The sequence below is a fragment of the Apis mellifera genome, linkage group LG7 (assembly GCF_003254395.2).
Source record: "Apis mellifera strain DH4 linkage group LG7, Amel_HAv3.1, whole genome shotgun sequence".
In the NCBI taxonomy this organism is placed as follows: domain Eukaryota; kingdom Metazoa; phylum Arthropoda; class Insecta; order Hymenoptera; family Apidae; genus Apis; species Apis mellifera.
The window spans coordinates 13,606,620-13,625,624 of record NC_037644.1 but is presented as its reverse complement, the minus strand read 5'-3'; the positions used below and the strand labels follow the sequence as shown (position 1 = coordinate 13,625,624).

The following is a 19,005-nucleotide window of genomic DNA, read 5'->3' as shown; positions in this document are numbered from 1 at the left end:
TGAAAAATGTATTTAATTATTTTGATATCTGAAGCATTGTCGATTTCTCTCTCTCTTTCTCTCTCTCTCTCTCTCTCTAATACAGATTTATACTTATAGGAAAAAAAGTTTTGAGATAATTTACAATTTACAAAATAATAAAATATATTCATACTTTATACATATTTTCACTATTTTTATGTATTTATCTCTGTGACATAGAAAATGACTACAATAAATTTTGTTTGTACAAACCTATATATTATATATATATATATATATATATATATATATATAATTTTATGAAACCCTGCAAATGAAAATCTGATTTTTAGTTGTCTGAAATTATTTAGGTAATAAATAATGAATGTGGATATTATTTAATATCCATATTAAATTTATTCTTTTCAATTTAATCGCAATTAATCTGCTTTTTTTTCAATTCAACTGATTTTAATTTTTTCATTTAGGAGAGCCTTATATTTCCTATTTTATTCCTATTTTTACTCTCCCAATATTATTTATTTTTTAATTCAATCTATAATCCAATAAAATTATACAAACCTAACATATTTCTGTGTTCTGCCAAATATCTTACATGTTTTATACATACAAATTATGGAATTTTTAGAAATTATTAAAGAATTGCTTGCGATGTTGAAGGTGGTGGATTATTCGGCAAAGCAGGCACGGGCCCATCAGTCCATTGTATAAGAGTATGTTCACCCATTTGTGTACTTTGAAAGTGATCTTTTAAGAGAGTTTGTGAAAATGTGCAATGCATTTGATATGCCTCACTTTCACGACTCGGATCCCCGCAAATTCTATATAAATCTGTCAATAAAAATCTCATTTAATTAAAATTAAATTTCTTCTTATTTAAAAAAAAATTATTTAAAATTACCTTTAAGAATAGCAGTAGCCCATAATTGTACATGGACATCAGGTATTTTAGAAGCTAATTGCATTGCAGGTGTAACCATGTTCATAGATTCTCTACTATTTCCTAAAGAAAGAAATATATGTCCCAGAAGAACAAGACTACATGAAGTAAGTCTATTCAAATCTTCAGAATTAGCCATTTTTAATGTTTCCCGGAGGTATCTCCTATAAATATATTTATAGGTAATCATTAATCATTTTTTTTTAATATTAATCAATTTAATCAAATATTTATTAATTTGTACTTTGCTTCGTTGTATCTTGCTCCAAAAAATGCTTGAAGACCCTGAACATAATAGGCTGCTGCTCTTAAAGAATGCGAGTGAGATGGTAAAGATTCTGGATTTATTCGTTCTAATAAAGCACCTAAATCTGCATCTCTCTTTGTCCTAAGATATACTATTGCTAAATTTAAGTTCGCGAAAGTCCACAATTCTCTTTCTTGTGATGTCTAAAAAGAAAAAAATTATTATTTTGGATATTATTAAAATTATATTTTTAATATAATATTATTTAATATTTAATTCATTTTTAATTCATTTTCTTACTCTTAAAGCAGCTGTAAATTGCGCTTCCGCAGCTTCCATACAATTCATTGACATTGCATATAATCCCAATAAAGCATGCAGTTGTGGTTTATGACCTTGAAGTAACCTTGGTTGTCTTCTACAAAGTTCACAAGCTTGAGAAATTTCTGCAAGAGCTACACTTTTGTTTCCCATCACTAATCGACACATTACTATATGTTCCAATAACATTAATTGGAAAACAGATAATATTGGTTTGTTGTCAACAACTGTTGAATGATATAAACATTATAAAAATATAACAATTTTGTTAAAAAAATTGTTGTATTTGAAAATTATATTTACTTTTGAGTTTTTCAATTTGAGTTAATGCTTTATCTGTATATTTTTGAGCTTTATCCATATAACCAGCTTGCATTGAATGCATAACTGTTACTAAATAAACCAAAACATATAAATGGTCCTTTGGCATCCATATAAACATATCTCCAATATTTGAACCTGTAACTACTTCATCTGCTGGCCAACTAGGAGACATTATAGTTTGTATACTTTGTTGTAATTGTTTTAAACAAGGTTTAACACTTTTAACCTTCAATAATATATATAAATAAATTGTTTGCACGAATTTGTTAAATAAAAAGTATTATTCAATACTTACTTGTCCTGCCATTAAGTAATGACACACTTGAAGTACCAAAAAATATACTTTCAAATATTCTTTTTGATGTGGATTACCCTGCCAATTTTCAACATGATGACCAGCTGAATTTAAAAGAGGGTGAACTTCAGTAAACTTTTTGTCTATTAATAAAAGCATACATCGGCTCAATAAAAACAAAACTCTTGTATAACTTGCATTGCTGATATGAGAATAATCAACACCTACTGCAAGTAAACTACTAGCTGCAACAAAATCTTTTTCCGATGCATGTATTTGCTAAAACAAAAATATCATTTGATAATTATATGATTATTGACATTATTTAAAATTATTAATAACTTACTGCAAGTTGGAAAATAAGTCTACAATGCCAATATACATTATGTTGCGAAAGTTCTATAGCTTTCCGTAATATTGGTTTACTAAGATTTGGTTGCTGTTGCTGTTCATATAATTCTGCAACTACACTTGCTGCTTCAAACTTAACATCATCAAAAGTGTTTATATTTTGACTCAATCTCCACTGAAATGTAATATTAATATTATATATATATTAATTAAATCACATTTATGATTATATTATATATATTATCAATTTATTATATATCAATTAATGCAAGAATCTTCAATTACTTCGTATATTATATTACCGACTGTACCAAAATAAAAAGAAAGGTTAGAATTAAGATAAACAAATGTATGAAATTTTATACAAAACGTATAATAATGATAAAGAACAATATTGAAAAAATATTGAACACAAGTAATTGAAATGCAATAACATTTTAACTGACCGCTTGTTCTAAATGAGACCGCGCCAAATCGATGTTTTTGGTATGCGTAAGAAGGATGTTGCCAAGTTGAAGATGAGTACGTGCTTCAACCCTCGGAGGCGGTTTAAAATTAAAAACCGCTTGTAAGCACTGTATACACGACTTAATATTCGGTGGACTGGAGGTTCGAAAGTTTTCTGCTAGTCCTAACAACGATAGATACCAAGCGTCCTGCGAAGACGCCATTTTGACATTTCACGCGTAAAATTTCAGGCCGTGATAAGACACGGTCACTGGCTTTGCACTGAAAATTGAATTATATTTGCAACGAAATCAAATATCTGTCTTAAATAACCAAATCACGACACAATTTAATTTACAATTTCACAGTGTCCCGTCAGATATGTTTCCCCTGGAAACCGCTTATTGCGTAATGTTTACATACGTATGTAATGTGATATTTTTTATATTATTGCTTCACATTTTTTTTACGTGTATTCTAAGAATTCTTGTTACAGGCACAAATAATTGAATTTCGATAACAAGATAAATTTAAATAGAAATTGACATTATTCATTTTAATATTTTCTATATACAATGATAATGAACTAGGTATATATACATATCATTTTCGTTAAATTTATAACTAAGCCGTCTAGGGAAATATAGGTTATTTAATCTTAGGATGGTAGCTTCAAAATCAGAATTCTTAATTTAAAAATATATTAAATATTAAATAAAAAATTAACTATTAAATTTTTATTATTTTTAATTTACTCTTTTAAAAGATTTTTTTAAAATAAAAAGTATGTTTAATATATATACATGTAATATTAATAAAAAATGTATTATAAAATATAAAAGTTAAAAACACGTTATAATAATATATAATTTAAAAATAAATAAAATTTAGAATTTTTTTTTAATATTATTCTTTAAACATCTCGAAAAATATTATTCCTTATATTTCGAAGTACAAAATAAATGTTCAAAAAACATCGAATGCGAATTTAATGCTCTTATTATTTTAATATTATCTTCAACATTATTTCTAGTTTAGAATAAAATTATAATATAAAATTAAATTTAATAAAGATTGCATATAAAATTAAATTTTGATATAAAATCATAAATAATAAATCATAAATAATTTTTTTCCAAAATCAGTAATTTATTCGAGATTAGTCAATTATTTATTACGAATCCAATATATTATTTGGCTTCACTTTGATTTTGAACGATTGTATGTATATATTTTTATAAAAATGATTATTTTTATTTGTTTTTTTTCACAAATGATATTCGACAACTGATAACGTTATAGGTAAAAATAATAGATACTGGAAGAAGGACAGAGATAAAATAAAAATATTGAAATTAATGTTATTTTCAAAATGCCACAAATAAAATTTATAAAAAAAGAACAGAAAAATAATAAAAGAAAAATAAAGAAAAATAGAATTGACTATTAACGTCATTTCTGTATCTTTTTAAAAAATGATTGTTTGAACAAATATCTTTTGTTCTCAAGAGATGGCACTCATAATCAATTCTTATTATATCTCTATTCTTTTCTTATTATTTTTCTGCTGTTTTTTTGTAAGTTTATTTTCGCTACTCTAAACAAATGTAAACTTCAGAAAGAAAATAAATAATGAGAAAAGAAACGGAAATAAGATACATGAAATCAAGAGTTCCACAAATAAAACTTAAATATAGATAAAGAGAACAAATAATAGAAAAAAGATAAAGATAAAGCAAGAATTAATCATCAGTACCATCTCTGAGAATACTTCTAGAATTATTCTTTGAAAAAATATTTTTAGTTCTCAAGAGATGACGCTAGCGGTTAATTCTTATCTATCTCTATCCTTTTCTTATTATTTTCTGTCCTTTCTTTGTGAGTTTCATTTGCGGCACTCTGAAGATGGCGTTGATTTCAGTATTTTTATTCTATTTCTGTCTTTTTTCCACTATCTACTATTCTTATCTAACATTAGGAAGTCCTTAAACATTATCTCATTTATCATTTTATAATATATTCCTAAGATTTAGATATTATAATAAAAAAAAAATTATTATTGTACATTCTATATATATATATATAGAGTATATATTCTTATGATATGTGGAAAAAAGTACCACAGCAATAATTTTTATAAAAAACGCATAATCTTTTTATTCATTTTATTATTATTATTATTATATCTTTTAGAATTGTTGCACTTTTAAAATATAATTTATGGATCCCGCGCGATATAGAAGAAAATTATATAAATAATTACTTATTAATTTGACATTTAATAATTATTAATTTTTTTGTTAAAAATTTAAAAACAAAAATATATAATAACTATTGGAAAGCTATTAATCTTGAATTTGATTATTTATCATTTATTAAGTTTTCGTTACTTTCACAAATAAAAATCGAGCAAACAAAGAAATATCATCTAATTCATCTAAATATTTTCCCATAAAGTATGAATAAAAAGATCTTTAATAACCTTTAATTAATTATAATTGTTTGTTCTTACAGCTTGACGGTCAAGGTTAAATATATATCTGCTTTCCGATTTCCAACGTGTTCACCTTGAAGAAGAGAAAAGTAAAAGCGAAAAGTCCTAGTTACCACTAACTACGACAACGGTGTCCAAAGAGAGAATTTTAGACGGCTGCGTTGTTTCGAATTTCAGAGTGTTATCTCGTTGGACGACACAGATGTAAGAGAGAAAGATTCGCGTTGCAAGAAAGAAAGAAAGAAATAAAGAAAGGAGGAGGAGTGAAAGAAAGAGGGAGCGAAAGAAGAGGTCGAACAAGAAGGAAGGAGGAGGACGAGGGAACGAAGAGAGACGGCGCGGGCGCTGATTGGTAGCAGAATCGATTAGCCGGCCGAGCTAAACCTCCGGCACCGCGGCAGCTTCGACGACGCCACGAATTTCCCGAATGGGGGTTTCCCGTTGGGGCGGGCCCGAATCCAGGGAATACCCGGCGTTCTCCATGGCAACCCAACCAATTCGCCAACCGCTGACAACCAAAGAGACTGACCTACCGTGTGTTGCTTACATTTTTACCCTCTTTTGCTTTTCCTTCTTTTTTTCTCCTTTTATCTCTTTCTATCCTTCCATCCTTTCCACCGTGGAAACTTCCAATCCGCTTTTCATCCTACCGTCCTTTGTATCCCCTTCTCTCTCTCTCCATCCTTTTTTCGTTTCGTTTCGTTTCGTTTCGTTCATATTCGAAGAGGAGGGGAGGGGGGAGGGAGAAACAATACCTCTTCTCTCCAACATCGTCGATCTAACTTTCCGAGCGCAAAACTCGTTCTCACATGCTTGTTATACAAACTTGTGCCTATATATATATATATGCGTGACAGTATGCGTGTATACATAGGGATGCGAGAGTCAACATTGATTTTGCCGACGACTGATACAACCCCGTCGGCACGTTTAATTAGAACATGGCGACTTTAATACAAGCGCACGACAACAAGAACAACAACAGCGCCCCTTCCCACCCATCCGCTCTCTCTTTCTCTTTACATCGCCTCCTCGTTCATCCACACACGCTTCCACGATTATATATATTTCGCGATTTTTTGTCAACTTACGATCTTTCGAATCGACGAAAACTCGTTTTCTTTCCGTTATAATCTATCGAAGGGGTCGCTTATCTACCTAGCCTAACGCGGTCTATGCTAGTGCCAAACACCCCTCTCTCTCTCTCTCTCTCTCTCTCATCCATCATTGTCATCGTCGTCATCGTCATCGTTTATTATTATTATCATCCTAGTATTCCAGTTTGCTCGAATCACGCCCACTCCTCTTTACATCACTCACTCACGTCACTCGTCATACATGTACGCGATTCTCGTTTCCCTTTGTTCAATCTTCCTGCTCTCTCATGCGTTCTTTCTTTCGCTCGCTCTTTTTTTATCACGCATACGTCCTAACACACACGTACGTATACACGCGCACGTATAATGGGATCACACAGGACGCATCAGACCGAGATACGATGTTCCCTGGGTTAACGTAACGATATTTCTACTTAATTGAACGCTTGTAAAGTTTTTCCGGGGATACTTGTGTTTATAAAAATAAGTAAAGCAGGTAATGATATTAAAGTAGATATAAATTTGCATCAACGATATCAAACTATACGAAGGAGAAACGTTACTCTAGGAACACCGTACATACATGTATCCAATGTTTACATTCTCGCGCTAAGGACTATATTCTCTACACGCCTAAGCTACACATGAAAACATCCTATCTACATTAGAGCCAATCGACATTCCACGGAGTCAGCTTATTGTTATTGTTTACCTTTTTTTTTCTGTTCTTTTTCTTTTACTCTTATTTTTCTTTGCTCTCGTTTTATATATATATTTTTCCTTTTTCTGGAAAAAAGACGAAGAAAAACTCGGACGGGGACAAACGTCGTTTTCCCGTCCCAGAGAGAGAAGAACGATCGTCAGTTTTTTTGGTCGACTCCGAGGAACGCTCGACAGTTTATTACGTCTAATCGTTAGAGTAATTCTAAGGTTTGCTTATGTCTTACGAATGGTATGATACAATATACGACTTAAGGAGTTACTCGCTTCATCGACAGAGGTACACCTTTCCACAATGAGGGGTAAGTTCCACTTTTTCCCCTTTCCTTCTTCTCCTTTTTTTTTTTTTTTTTTTTTTTTTTTTTTTTTTTTGTTTTATTTAACCTCGTCTTAATTTAAGAATCCACGGTCGATAACTAGGAATCGATTGGAGACCTACCCCTGTGTTCCGTGCATAGATAGAGCGACCGCATCTCTCGACTTATCGACTGAAAATCGATGCGGTGAACGCGGATCTCGTACGTTCCGTTTTTTTGATATGACTCGACGTTGTACTTTATCAATCTCGATAATTGCGACTCGTGCTTCCGGCTCCATCGATGGTTTCGCGTTCACCCGGTATTCGTCCATTACACTTTATTGCTATTCTGGTGTCGATTTCAACGAGAACTTCTCGAATTACCTCTTCAGATCTACGCCTTTTTTACCTTCAAAGTTAAAAACACGCAAAGAACGTTCCTGAGCCGAATTAAGGTTGAAGAATATTTCCATTCAATGATTGTCTTTCACCGTTGTTGTAATTCGATTTAAACGACATTCGTTTTTCAATATTTTTCTGTTTAGACTTTCGATCGAAATTAACGAATTTTGTTCGAAGAGTTGCGTTGACATTACCGGGTGAACCGAGACACGGTTGCACGATTCGTCCGTTTGGAAATTTATCTTCGACCGTATTTCTCGCGTCTTGCTTCGTTGTGAACGTGTGTGTGTGTATTCGCGTGTTTTATTTTCTTATTCTTTCCAGAAAACAAAGACATGCGGTTCCTCTATCTACGTTACTCGTTACCGTAACAAATAAGTTAAAAGAGTTTATAATACACGCATTGCTCTTGGCCCGAATCGAACATGTACACATTTCTCCCGTAGAACGATCAAGCTTATTTTGAATGTCGATTATCGTTACGGATTCGTATGTGTGTATCTGATGTATATATGTATGTGTGTGTGTGTATATGCGCGTGGATGGTTGATTGGTTGGTTCATTGTTATCATCGACAGTTCGACGAACCGTTCACGAAATTGTTCGATCGCGCCACTAAACGGGGATATATGCCTCGTTAAAATGCGCATGTTCGATTCCATCCAGTCGGAAACGGCGACATTTCTCAGCGGAAGTACGCCGGTTTGTTATTCGCGTACAAGGCGACGTCCTTTCAGGACGGGATAATTCTCGACACGCGGTTTATCGCGGCGTTATCGTGGATAATTATTTTTCAGAACAAATCGAGAGGGGAATAATTTTTCGAGGGAAATTAAAAAAAGAAAACAAAATCTTTTGAAAATTTCTAACGAGAGAGAGAGAGAGAAAGAAGAAAAAGAAAAAGAGAGAATTTAGAGAGATCGATATGATAGAAAAAAAAAAAAATTATTAATCAACGTGAGAAATTGTATTTTTCTAGAAAAAATTATTTATTGTGTATAATTACCGACGAGGTGATAATTATCTGTCGAGATAAAACGAGAATAACGAGAATAAATACGTCTTGCGAACGTACCCTGTACTTACTTGTAATCCATTATATTGTATGTACAATGTTCTTACAATAAATTGCGAGCGCACCGTCGACCGTGAAACGGAAAAATGTTCGGAGCGGAATGGCGCGATGCGTGGTCGTCGATATCGTACTCGTCGTTGGTCGCTATTCGCTCCCTCCTCCCCCCTCCCCATCCCTCCTCTCCCATCCCCTCCCCACAAAAAAAGAGAACGAGAGTCTCAAGTATTGCTGTTTACTTTTGGATCGTTTAATCTGTCCACGAACACCTCAATGTTAAAAAGGTATAGGATACACATTTCACGATTTACAAACATCGCCCTACTTATTATAATATCCTTGTAAACGGAAAGGATCTTTATTATTCTGTTTTCTGTATAACTTTTATGATTTGATCGCGACACTTTTACAAATATATATATATATATATATTAGATATAACTTATTTACAATAATTATATGATACAATGGATATAATTCGTTAACGAAGATTAAAAGATTTTATTTTGTTCTGAAAAAAGAAAAATAATAATAAATAAATAAATAAATAAAAATCGACAAAAGGTGAGTTTTCGTTCAGGGATTTTCGTTTCGATTTTTCTTTCGATAATGGATGATGCAGTAGTACAGATTACGATACAGTGAGATTGAAAAAAAAAAAAGAAGAAAAAGAGAGGAGAAGGTTAATATTTAAAAACTTGGATATGTAAATTGTGTAATCTTAAATAGCTATTATTACTAAATACTATCGAGTTAAAAAGTTTTTTTTTTTTTTTTTTTTGAAAAAATCCTATTTATCTCGGTTTCTAGAACGAGTTTTGTTTCCAATACGACTTATCTTGCTTTTGAATGGAAAGAGAAAACAAGGAAAAGATATCCATATTAATTCCATCCCTCACCGGTACTATCCGCTCATCCTACAACAACGAATTCACTTCTTCTTCTACATCCATTGTTGTCTCGTCGATTCAATTTTTTTCGGAAATATCGAATCCAGTCCAATATTCACTTTTTCTTACTTTACATAATTTAACATTATTAAAAAAAAACTTGTCTTCAATCATTTAACGAAACGATTCCTACGAATCCTCTCCCCTCCCCCCTAAAAAAAAAAGAAGAAAGAAAAAATAATTGAGAAAAAAAAACTCGCACAAAGGACAGATAAAACGATTGTTAAAACGGAGAAGGACGAAGAGACTAGGAAGGGACTGTGGAAAAACGCGTAGGTGTGGTCGACACCGGCCGACGGCGGCGCACGTAGACCGCGATGGCGGCGGTCGGTTAAATTCCCTCGAGTAGAAAGTTGTTAACGTGGCGTACCCAGGGCGCTCCAGTGCTCGGCGGTGGGTCATGCGTAATGCGGATAGGTGCCCAGATGAGGCGGCACATGGCCGGAGGCCGTGTGGTGGCCCGCGTACAGGTTCGCGCCCGGGCTCGTGGACCAGTAGCTGGAGGCAGATTGGAAAAGGCCACCTGGAACGGAGACCGAGACGGAGGCGGCCGGTGGCGGCATGAGGTTTAACTTGGCGTGCCCGTAACCGGACATGAACAGCTCGCTTTGGTACTTGTAGGCGGCCGGATCCGCGGCGGCGGGCTGCGTCGCTGCCGCCAGACCTTGGAAGTCGAACTTGTACGCGTACCTCTTCCCGTGGACCTTCGTCATGATGTTCTTGTCGTAGTAATACCTGAAAAAACGGACGTGTTGTTGTTACGAAAGATTCTCGAGAGAGGGCGCTCCTGGGCTGCGCAGCGTGTGCGAGCCGGGTTGCTCGACAGGCATCCATCTACTGTTCACTACTGTTAAGTGTAAAATGTGTCCAGTTTAGTTTGTTCGATAAGGTGACGATATCCAAAATTGTGAATATTATTTTCATTTATAAAGTCATGTTAGATCGATAATCGTCCAAGAGTGGAAAGTATTTTCGAAACTATTTATAGTATGTCTACAGCTTTGTATACGTAATTATTGTTTTAATTTATAAATTATAAACCGAGATTTAGATACGTCGTATTAAATTAGTACACGTGACAAACACTTTCCAAATTAACCAATCAGACCCGCATTCTTTCCGAGACTTCTTTTCAGCAGTGAACGGTAGGTGTGCAAGCCGGGTTGCCCGACGACAGGCATGCAAGTAGATATGCAAGCCGGGTTGCGCAACGATAGGCGTCTAAGTAGGTATGCAAACCGGGTTGCTCGACGACAGGCATCTAAATACGTATCTTGGATCTAATTAATCAAATTAAAGAAAAAACGTACGTTTTCTTTACAATTTCTCGTAATCTTTTAGATATTACCTACGAAAGAATCGTTGCAAAACGTATGTGAGAACGGGATTTTTAACAAAAAATTGAAACTGTACAGTCTTCGTTATTCTTTCTTAGCACGGTTTCGCCAGAGATATGATCGAGCAAATGGATACCGCGTTCCGTCGTAAACCGAGAATGTTTACGAACTCGAAGCAAGTCGTAAAAATCTCCGCGCGAGAGGATTCTTATTTAATAAATTTTATTCGCCAACACCGATAACGACTCGGTTTCCGCGGCGACGCGGAAATGCCTTTCGCCTTTTTTTTTTCCTTTTCCATTTTCTTTTCCATCGAGTTATTGTCGCGCATCGCAAGCCTGAAAACTTGGTCTGCCGTTCAACGCACGAAGGGATGCCGGCTACCGATAGGGAACAGGACAGAAACAGAAGAAACAAGAGAAACAGAGAGGAAGAAAGAGAGAGAGAGAGAGAGTGGAGCAGTCTCGCGTAATATAATCAGTCGATCTGATCGAAAAATAATAGCCGCGTCTGCCGTCGGTCTGACTGTCGGTGATTGAAATTTCTCTCCCCCTTCTGGCTTCCCCCGCGCAATCGCTGCGCGCCACCGTCCTTTCGTTCAACGAATTTACTTTCTCTCCGGATACTTCCACGTCTACTACCCGTTAAATATTGACGTTTCTCGCCTCCATTTCTCTCTCTTTCTTTTCCTTCCCACCGGGAAAGAGAATTTTAACGCGCGTTCGATTAATTAAGCCTCTCGATATATTTGAATACAACGATAAAGAGATGAAAAGTAATTCGAAAAGCATCCTTTCCTCTCCGTTTCTCCGTAAATTTTTGATTGCAGAAGCGAGTGGCTCCTCCACTGGAAGAATTTCAATACGAATCGATAATACGTTTAATAAATTATATAAAACGAGGTGTGAAATCTAGATGAAAAGTAATTTAAACAATTCGAAAAGTGATTGCAAATTTTGGATTGCAGAAAGAAATGGCTTCTCCACTGGAAGAATTTCATTACGTTTAATAAATTACAAAACGAGTAATTTTTTTTTAAACAATTCGAAAAGTGATTGCAAATTTTGGATTGCAGAAAGAAGTGGCTGGAAGAATTATAACAGGAATTTGATTCGATGACTAGTAAAATATAAACGAAGGGAGAGAGAAAATAAAAATATGTTTCGTTTCAATGAAAAGAAGAAGAGAAGTTCGCAGGATGAGAGGCGTAGAAAGAGAGAGGATTGTAAGGAGCATCACTCACCTTAAAGCCCTCGACAATTTGTCATAATTCATATTAGGCTTGGACTTCCTTTCGCCCCAACGTCTCGCCACCTCGTCGGGGTCAGTCAACTTGAATTCCCCGTTGGTTCCTTCCCACGTAATGCACGCGGCGTTGCTCGAATCCGACAGTAGCTCGAGTAAAAATTGCCACAGCTGAATCTGGCCGGAACCGGAGCTCGCGAGCCGACTGCTCGTCGCTCCGAACATTTGATAGGGATCTAGAACATTTGGAAGAGAGAGCCGGAGCCGTAATTCATCCATCCAATCTCTTTGTTTATCCTCCGGATAAATTATGCATCCTCCTCGCTTGTGTCCCGCGCAATTTCCAAACGTTTGCGACGGGATTTCGAAAAAATTCTAGATTCTTTTTTTTTTTAATTATTCAACGTTAATAAATACGAATTTCCATGATTCTTCAAAGAGATTTTAATACTCTCCTCCTTGATTTAAATTTATGTTTGGGAAAAATTTTAGATTTTTTTAAGTAGGATCTAATGTTAATACGAATTTCTACGATTCTTCAAATAGATTTTAATATTCCTTTCTTCGATTTAAATATTTATAGAATTTCGAAACGTTACGACGAGATTTGGAAAAAATTTTAAATTCTTTTTTAATTACGATCCAACGTTTATACGAATTTCTATGATTCTCCAAATAGATTTTAATACTCCCCTCCTCGATTCAAATAATCATTTGTATTTGGAAAAAATTCTAGATAGAATGTTTTAATAATGATGCAACACAATACAAATTTCCATGATTCTTCAAATAAATTTTAATATTCCTCTCTTTTCAAATATTCAAAGAAAATATTCAAATATTCAAAAAAAAGATTCAAATATTTATAGAATTTCGAAATATTAAGACGAGATTTGGAAAAAATTCTAGATTTTTTTTAATTATGATCCAACGTTAATATGAATTTCCATGATTCTCCAAATAAATTTTAATACTTCCCTCTTCGATCCATTTGTATTTGGAAAAAATTTTAGATAGGATGTTTTAATTAATTTTAATGTTCAAATTTTAATCTTCAAATAAATTTTAATACTAATAAAAAATTTTAGATTCTTTTTTTAATTACGATCCAACGTTAATACGAATTTTCATGATTCTTCAAGAAATAAATTTTAATACTCCTCTCTTCGATCCATTTGTATTTGGAAAAAATTCGAGATAGGATATTTTAATTACGATCCAACGTTAATACAAATTTTCATGATTCTCCAAATAAATTTTAATACTCCCCTCCTTGATTCAAATATCCAGAATTTCGAAATATTAGGACGAAATTTTCTGGAAAAAATTCTAGATGTTTCAATTACGATTCTTCAAATAAATTTTAATATTCCCCTCCTCGATCCAAATATTTATAGAATTTCGAAACATTACGACAAAATTTTCTGAAAAAAATTCTAAATGAAATATTTTAATTACGATTCTTCAAATAAATTTTAATAATCCCCTCCTCGATTCGAATATCCATAAAATTTCGAAACGTTACGATTTGAATTGAAATTGCTTATGATTTTTTGGAAAAAGTATGTACACAATGCTCGTTAAAAGAAAAATTCTAGATATTTTAATTGGAATTCACGAAACGTAAAAAAAAAAAAGAAAGAAAAAACTCGAGTAATTTTTCGTTCTCTCTCCTTTCTTCGGTATTTCCCCCGAACGTATATACCTATCCATTACACGGTTGTTTCCCAGTGCTCCCTGTATCGCCCTTTAAAAGCCTTACAATGCGTCATCACCGTCGTTCGCTACTGCTCAAAACCTGGAGTGCCCTACAACCGTACAAAAGGATATAATCGCAACCCTACAATAGAATAGAGTTCGTTTGGATCATAATAATTTCAATTGAGGGAACGAACGACGGAGTGGTTCAAAGGGCGTACACGGAATGTCCTCTCGCGAGTGAGCGAACACCGTTAAACTGAGCATTCGCTTTCCGACCGAGCGTATAACCCGAAACTATCTAGCGCGCCCGAAATTCTCTCTTTCCTTTCGTTTCGTATAGAAATTTCGAGAGAAATTCAATTTCGAGAGGAGAAGTAAAAAGAATGTATCAAAAGGATGTAATTCGGGCGATAAAAATTTCGAAACTTAACCTCTAATTCCATCATACCTTTCCTTCCACACTCGTACGAATATTAGTTGGTAAATTATCGACGGAGAGAGAGAGAGCGCTCGATCGGTATCGAAGGAACGAATCGGCGGGGAATGGAAGTGGAATCGAAAGGAAGAGAACGGCGGAAACTATATAACACAACCCTTGTCTATTCCGTCTCGACTCCCATAAAAATACATTTTGCCCGATTATGATAGGGGACAGACGTGCGTGGATGGGGGGATGATGGTTGGTGAATTGGCGGACCTCAAAGGTCGTTTCGCCGGATGAATCCCCTGAAATGCGTGGCGGAGTGATCGCCTTTCGATCGAACGGTAATTCACTTACAAGTTAATAATGGGAAGGGGCGCGGTACACCCATTTATCTGCCGAACAGACCAAAGGGTGGGGGAAGAAGGAGGGGAGGGGGGAAGCAGAAGAGCATCCACCCGAACAGAAATACCGAAACTCCACAATTTTTTTTTCCTTTCCTTTTTTTCTTTTCTCTCGACGAATTTTCACGAAGAAATTCGTCGAGAAACGAACCATCTATCGATACTCTCTTCTACTGTCTCACCTTTGTCAAATCGCTTTACAGACTCGTCATTATTAAATTATTCCTGATGAAATTTTCTTTTGGATTAGATTTTCATAATTGTTTGAAATGCTCGCAACAACAATGAAGAGAGAGAGAAAGAGAGACCTCTCTCCGCCCATTTATTCAAACCTATATATCGATCACCGGTAAGGAAGGACTAGTAATTTTCGGGCGTGGCGGCGAAAAGGTTCCGATCATGGATGGGAGTGGGGGGGAGTTTGCGTGATTAGTGGCGAACGTGTATAATAATCTGTGAAGGTCGTTCCGTGCAATTGCTCCAGCGCAAAAAAGAAAAAAAAAATCGGCTTTGAATCGGATGGAACCCCGTTCCACTAGATAGAATCTTTTCAAGCTCGAGTGTATCCCCATTAATCATCGAATCGAACTTAACGTTTTTCCCTCCTCCTTTCTCTCGCTTTCGGTTCATTCTCGGATATTCTTTCTTTCCTTTTTCACGACACTTGGACAATGGACCGCTAAGAAAGAGATGTGTAGATGCTTTAACTTCTGAAAAATATCTACCTACTACATACCAGGCTGCCTGAGGTGGGTGTGCGTGTCCAATGCCGATTTCGACAAGCTGCTTCCGTACCCTGAAATAGGAGAGATTGACACTTTAAATCAAGCCAGCTCTTCGCATCGTTCCTCCATCCTCCGCTAGATTCTTAATTAAAAAAAAAAAAATTCTAAACTCCCGAAAAGGGGATACATCGAGGCGAGAGACGAAGTGAAAAGTGAACCAAGTCGAAAAGAAAGAAAGGAGAGAGAGAGACGAAGGGGGAAATCGTCGGTTCATCGAAGACGAAAAAGTGAACAAGCTCGGTCGAGCGTTAGAATCCGTTAGAGAGGATTTCCGTGTAGGCAAACACGGGGCTGAGTGGTCCGTATACGTTTCTCCTTCCCCATCCATCCACGTTCCGTTGCCTTTCACCATCGCCTTATCATCACCGCACCCCCTCCAATTCTTTTCCGCTGTTCCTCTTACATTACGCGCTTGCATCCAATCCCTCGCAACACATCACCTCGATTCGTTATTTGCATTCGTATTCGTTGCATTATATTCGCGTACCAACAATTATATAGGGATAATTTAAAGAAAGAAGAAACGGGAGAGGAAAAGAGAAATTGTTCCTCGTTCTATTATAAATTTCTTGCTCAATTTTTTAGATATGTGTTTCGTGATTTATTGGTTAGTCTACGATAAAGGGTTCAAATATTATAAATGTACGAAGAAGAGGAAATTTTGAGTTTTTAGATTTAATTTTCGTTGGTTACTCTACGACAAGGGTTCGAATGTTAGGAAGAAGATAGAGATTCATACGATTTTTTGTAGTAATTGGAAATGGGAAACATTACTCTTTAGACTCAATTTTTATTAATTAATGGAATTTTTAGAATATCCGAAGAAAATAGAGATACATATGATTTTTTGTGATGATTGGAAACAAAAAATATTGTTCTTTAGACTCAATTTTCATTGGTTATTTTACGACAAGGAATTCAAAAGCTATGGTCATATAAAGAAATTTTGGAATATTTAGAATTGCTCTTTGAGGATAATAGAAATACATACGATTTTTTGTGATGATTGGAAACAGAAAACATTACTCTTTAGATTCAATTTTCATTGGTTATTCTATGACAAGGAATTCAAAAGCTACAATCATATAAAGAAGATGAAATTTTGGAAAATATTTAGAATTGTTATATTTCTGAGGACAATAGAAATATATACGATTTTTTATGATGATTGGAAACAAAAAACATTACTCTTTAGACTCAATTTTCATTGGTTATTCTACAACAAAGAATTCAAAAGCTACAGTCATATAAAGAAGAGGAAATTTTGGAATATTTAGAATTGCTATATTTCTGAAGATAATAGAAATACATACGATTTTTATGGCAATTGGAAATGAGAAACATTACTGTTTAGACTTAATTTTCATTGATTAATCTACAACAAGGAATTTAAATCCTACGATCATATAAAGAAAAGGAAATTTTGGAATCTTTAGAATTGGAATTATTGAATATCTGAAGATAGTAGAGATACATACGATTTTTTATGGTTGGAAGTGTGAAATATTGCTCTTTAGACTCAATTTTCATTGGTTACTCTATGACAAGAGATTCAAATGCTACGATTTTTAAAATTGCTGAATATCCGAAGATAATAGAGATATATACGAATTTTTATGATAATTGGAACTCAATTTTCATTGGTTACTCTACGACAAGGAATTCAAATGCTACGATCATATAAAGAAATTTTGGAATATGAATAAATTTTGGAATATTTTAATATTTTAGAATTGCTGAATATCCGAAAATAATAGAAATACATACGATTTTTTATGATGGTAGGAAGTGTGAAACATTGCTTTTTAGACTCAATTTTCATTGCTTACTCTACGACAAGGGGTTTAAATGCTATGGTCATATAAAGAAGAGAAAATTTTGAAATCTTTAGAATTGAAATTTTGTAGTGGTTATAAGCGAGAAATATTGCTTTTTAGACTCAATTTTCATTGGTTTATCTATAACAAGAGGTTCAAACATGATCATCAAACTATGATCATATAAGGAAGAGGAAATTTTGGAATATTTAGAATTGCTATATCTCTGAAGATAATAGAAATACATATAATTTCTTGTGGTGATTGGAAACAGAAAACATTATTCTAAACTCAATTTTCATTGGTTAATCTACGACAAGGGATTCAAATGCTACGATCTTTAAAATTGCTGAATATCCGAAGATAATAAAGATATACATACGATTTTTTGTGATGATTGGAAACAAAAAACATTGCTCTTTAGACTCAATTTTCATTAGTTAATGGAATCTTTAGAATTGCTGAATATCCGAAGAAAATAGAGAAACATATGATTTTTTCTAGTAATTGGAACTATTGCTCTTTCCACTCAATTTTCATTTGTTACTCTACTCTCAACAAGGAATTCAAACGCTATATATGAAGAAGAGCAAATTTAAAAATTTCTGAATATCCAAAGATAATGGAGACACGGAAAACAACAACTCGATATTCGTTGCTACGACGATTATTCGCTCGAAGATTACTCGAACTCGATTATCGAGGTAAGTAGCAAGGAAGGCAAACACGACTAATCGTGAACCAGACTTTGGTAGACGCTCTATATATATATATACACACACATATATATATGCTGTGAGCAACGGGGAAACATGGCCACCGGTCACGTTCGCGCCACTGTGCAATCTGTTTAAGGCACAATGCCCCTTAATTTCGCCTCGTTATATGCTCTCGTTACGGGAAATCGCCCCCTCCCTGTCCCCGTCCGGTATCGCGTTATCGGTTTCATCTTCTCGTTGCCCCGAAAACCGTCGAAACGTGGTAATCGATGGGGGGAATTGGCGAGCCTCTACTTCTTTCATATACGTTTCTCGATCGTTTATTTTCTCCTCCTCCTCCTTCTTCTTCTTTTTCTTCTTTTTTATTCTTATCGAGTTTTGAAACGAAACGGAAAAAGAGGAAAAGAAGGGGGTCGATGAGAAAAATTAAATTTTGATCTCTCGTTCAAAAAATCGAGATACGAGAGAAAATGTTTCGATTTAGAGATCGAAAGAGAGGATTTTATTCCTTTTCTTTTCTTTTTTTCCCTCTTTTTAAACCGAAATCCAGGAGGGTATGAAAGGGAAGAGAAATAATTGGAAACTGCGCGTATTATTTGTTAAAATTGTTTTTTAAATTCACGATATACTTGAACT

The 19,005-nt window shown here is 34.4% G+C and overlaps 2 protein-coding genes across 9 annotated transcripts in view; both read right to left on the bottom strand.

Moving 5' to 3' along the window:
• Window positions 1–479: 479 nt before the first annotated feature.
• Window positions 480–3,485, bottom strand: LOC411194 (MAU2 chromatid cohesion factor homolog). Its single transcript, XM_006569432.3, has 9 exons — window positions 3,266–3,485; window positions 2,907–3,189; window positions 2,456–2,635; window positions 2,110–2,388; window positions 1,794–2,040; window positions 1,470–1,717; window positions 1,167–1,372; window positions 884–1,086; window positions 480–813 (listed from the first exon to the last, which is right to left on the bottom strand). Exons 2-9 carry the CDS (start codon window positions 3,129–3,131, stop codon window positions 617–619), a joined length of 1,785 nt encoding a protein of 594 aa, XP_006569495.1. The 5' UTR covers window positions 3,132–3,189; window positions 3,266–3,485; the 3' UTR covers window positions 480–616.
• Window positions 3,486–8,863: 5,378 nt separating this feature from the next.
• LOC551804 (transcriptional regulator ERG homolog) overlaps window positions 8,864–19,005 on the bottom strand; it is a 65,467-nt gene continuing 55,325 nt past the window's right edge. For 7 of the 8 annotated variants that reach the window (XM_016913202.2, XM_016913203.2, XM_006569436.3 and 4 more), the window contains 3 exons: window positions 15,785–15,844; window positions 12,521–12,758; window positions 8,864–10,675 (listed from right to left, as the gene is read on the bottom strand). In XM_016913202.2, the coding sequence (XP_016768691.1) occupies window positions 10,339–10,675; window positions 12,521–12,758; window positions 15,785–15,844 (635 nt within the window). In that variant the 3' untranslated portion in view covers window positions 8,864–10,338. The remainder of the gene's footprint in view (window positions 10,676–12,520; window positions 12,759–15,784; window positions 15,845–19,005) is intronic. The other variant, XM_006569435.3, reaches the window with a different exon arrangement.

Excerpts from the sequence above, each read along its gene's own strand:
- LOC411194 (XM_006569432.3), bottom strand. The coding sequence starts at position 3,131 with ATGGCGTCTTCGCAGGACGCTTGGTATCTATCGTTGTTAGGACTAGCA. Across the intron at positions 2,389-2,455 it reads GACTTATTTTCCAACTTGCA|CAAATACATGCATCGGAAAA; the intron begins GTAAGTTATTAA and ends TTTTTGTTTTAG. Across the intron at positions 1,087-1,166 it reads GCAAGATACAACGAAGCAAA|GAGATACCTCCGGGAAACAT; the intron begins GTACAAATTAAT and ends ATATATTTATAG.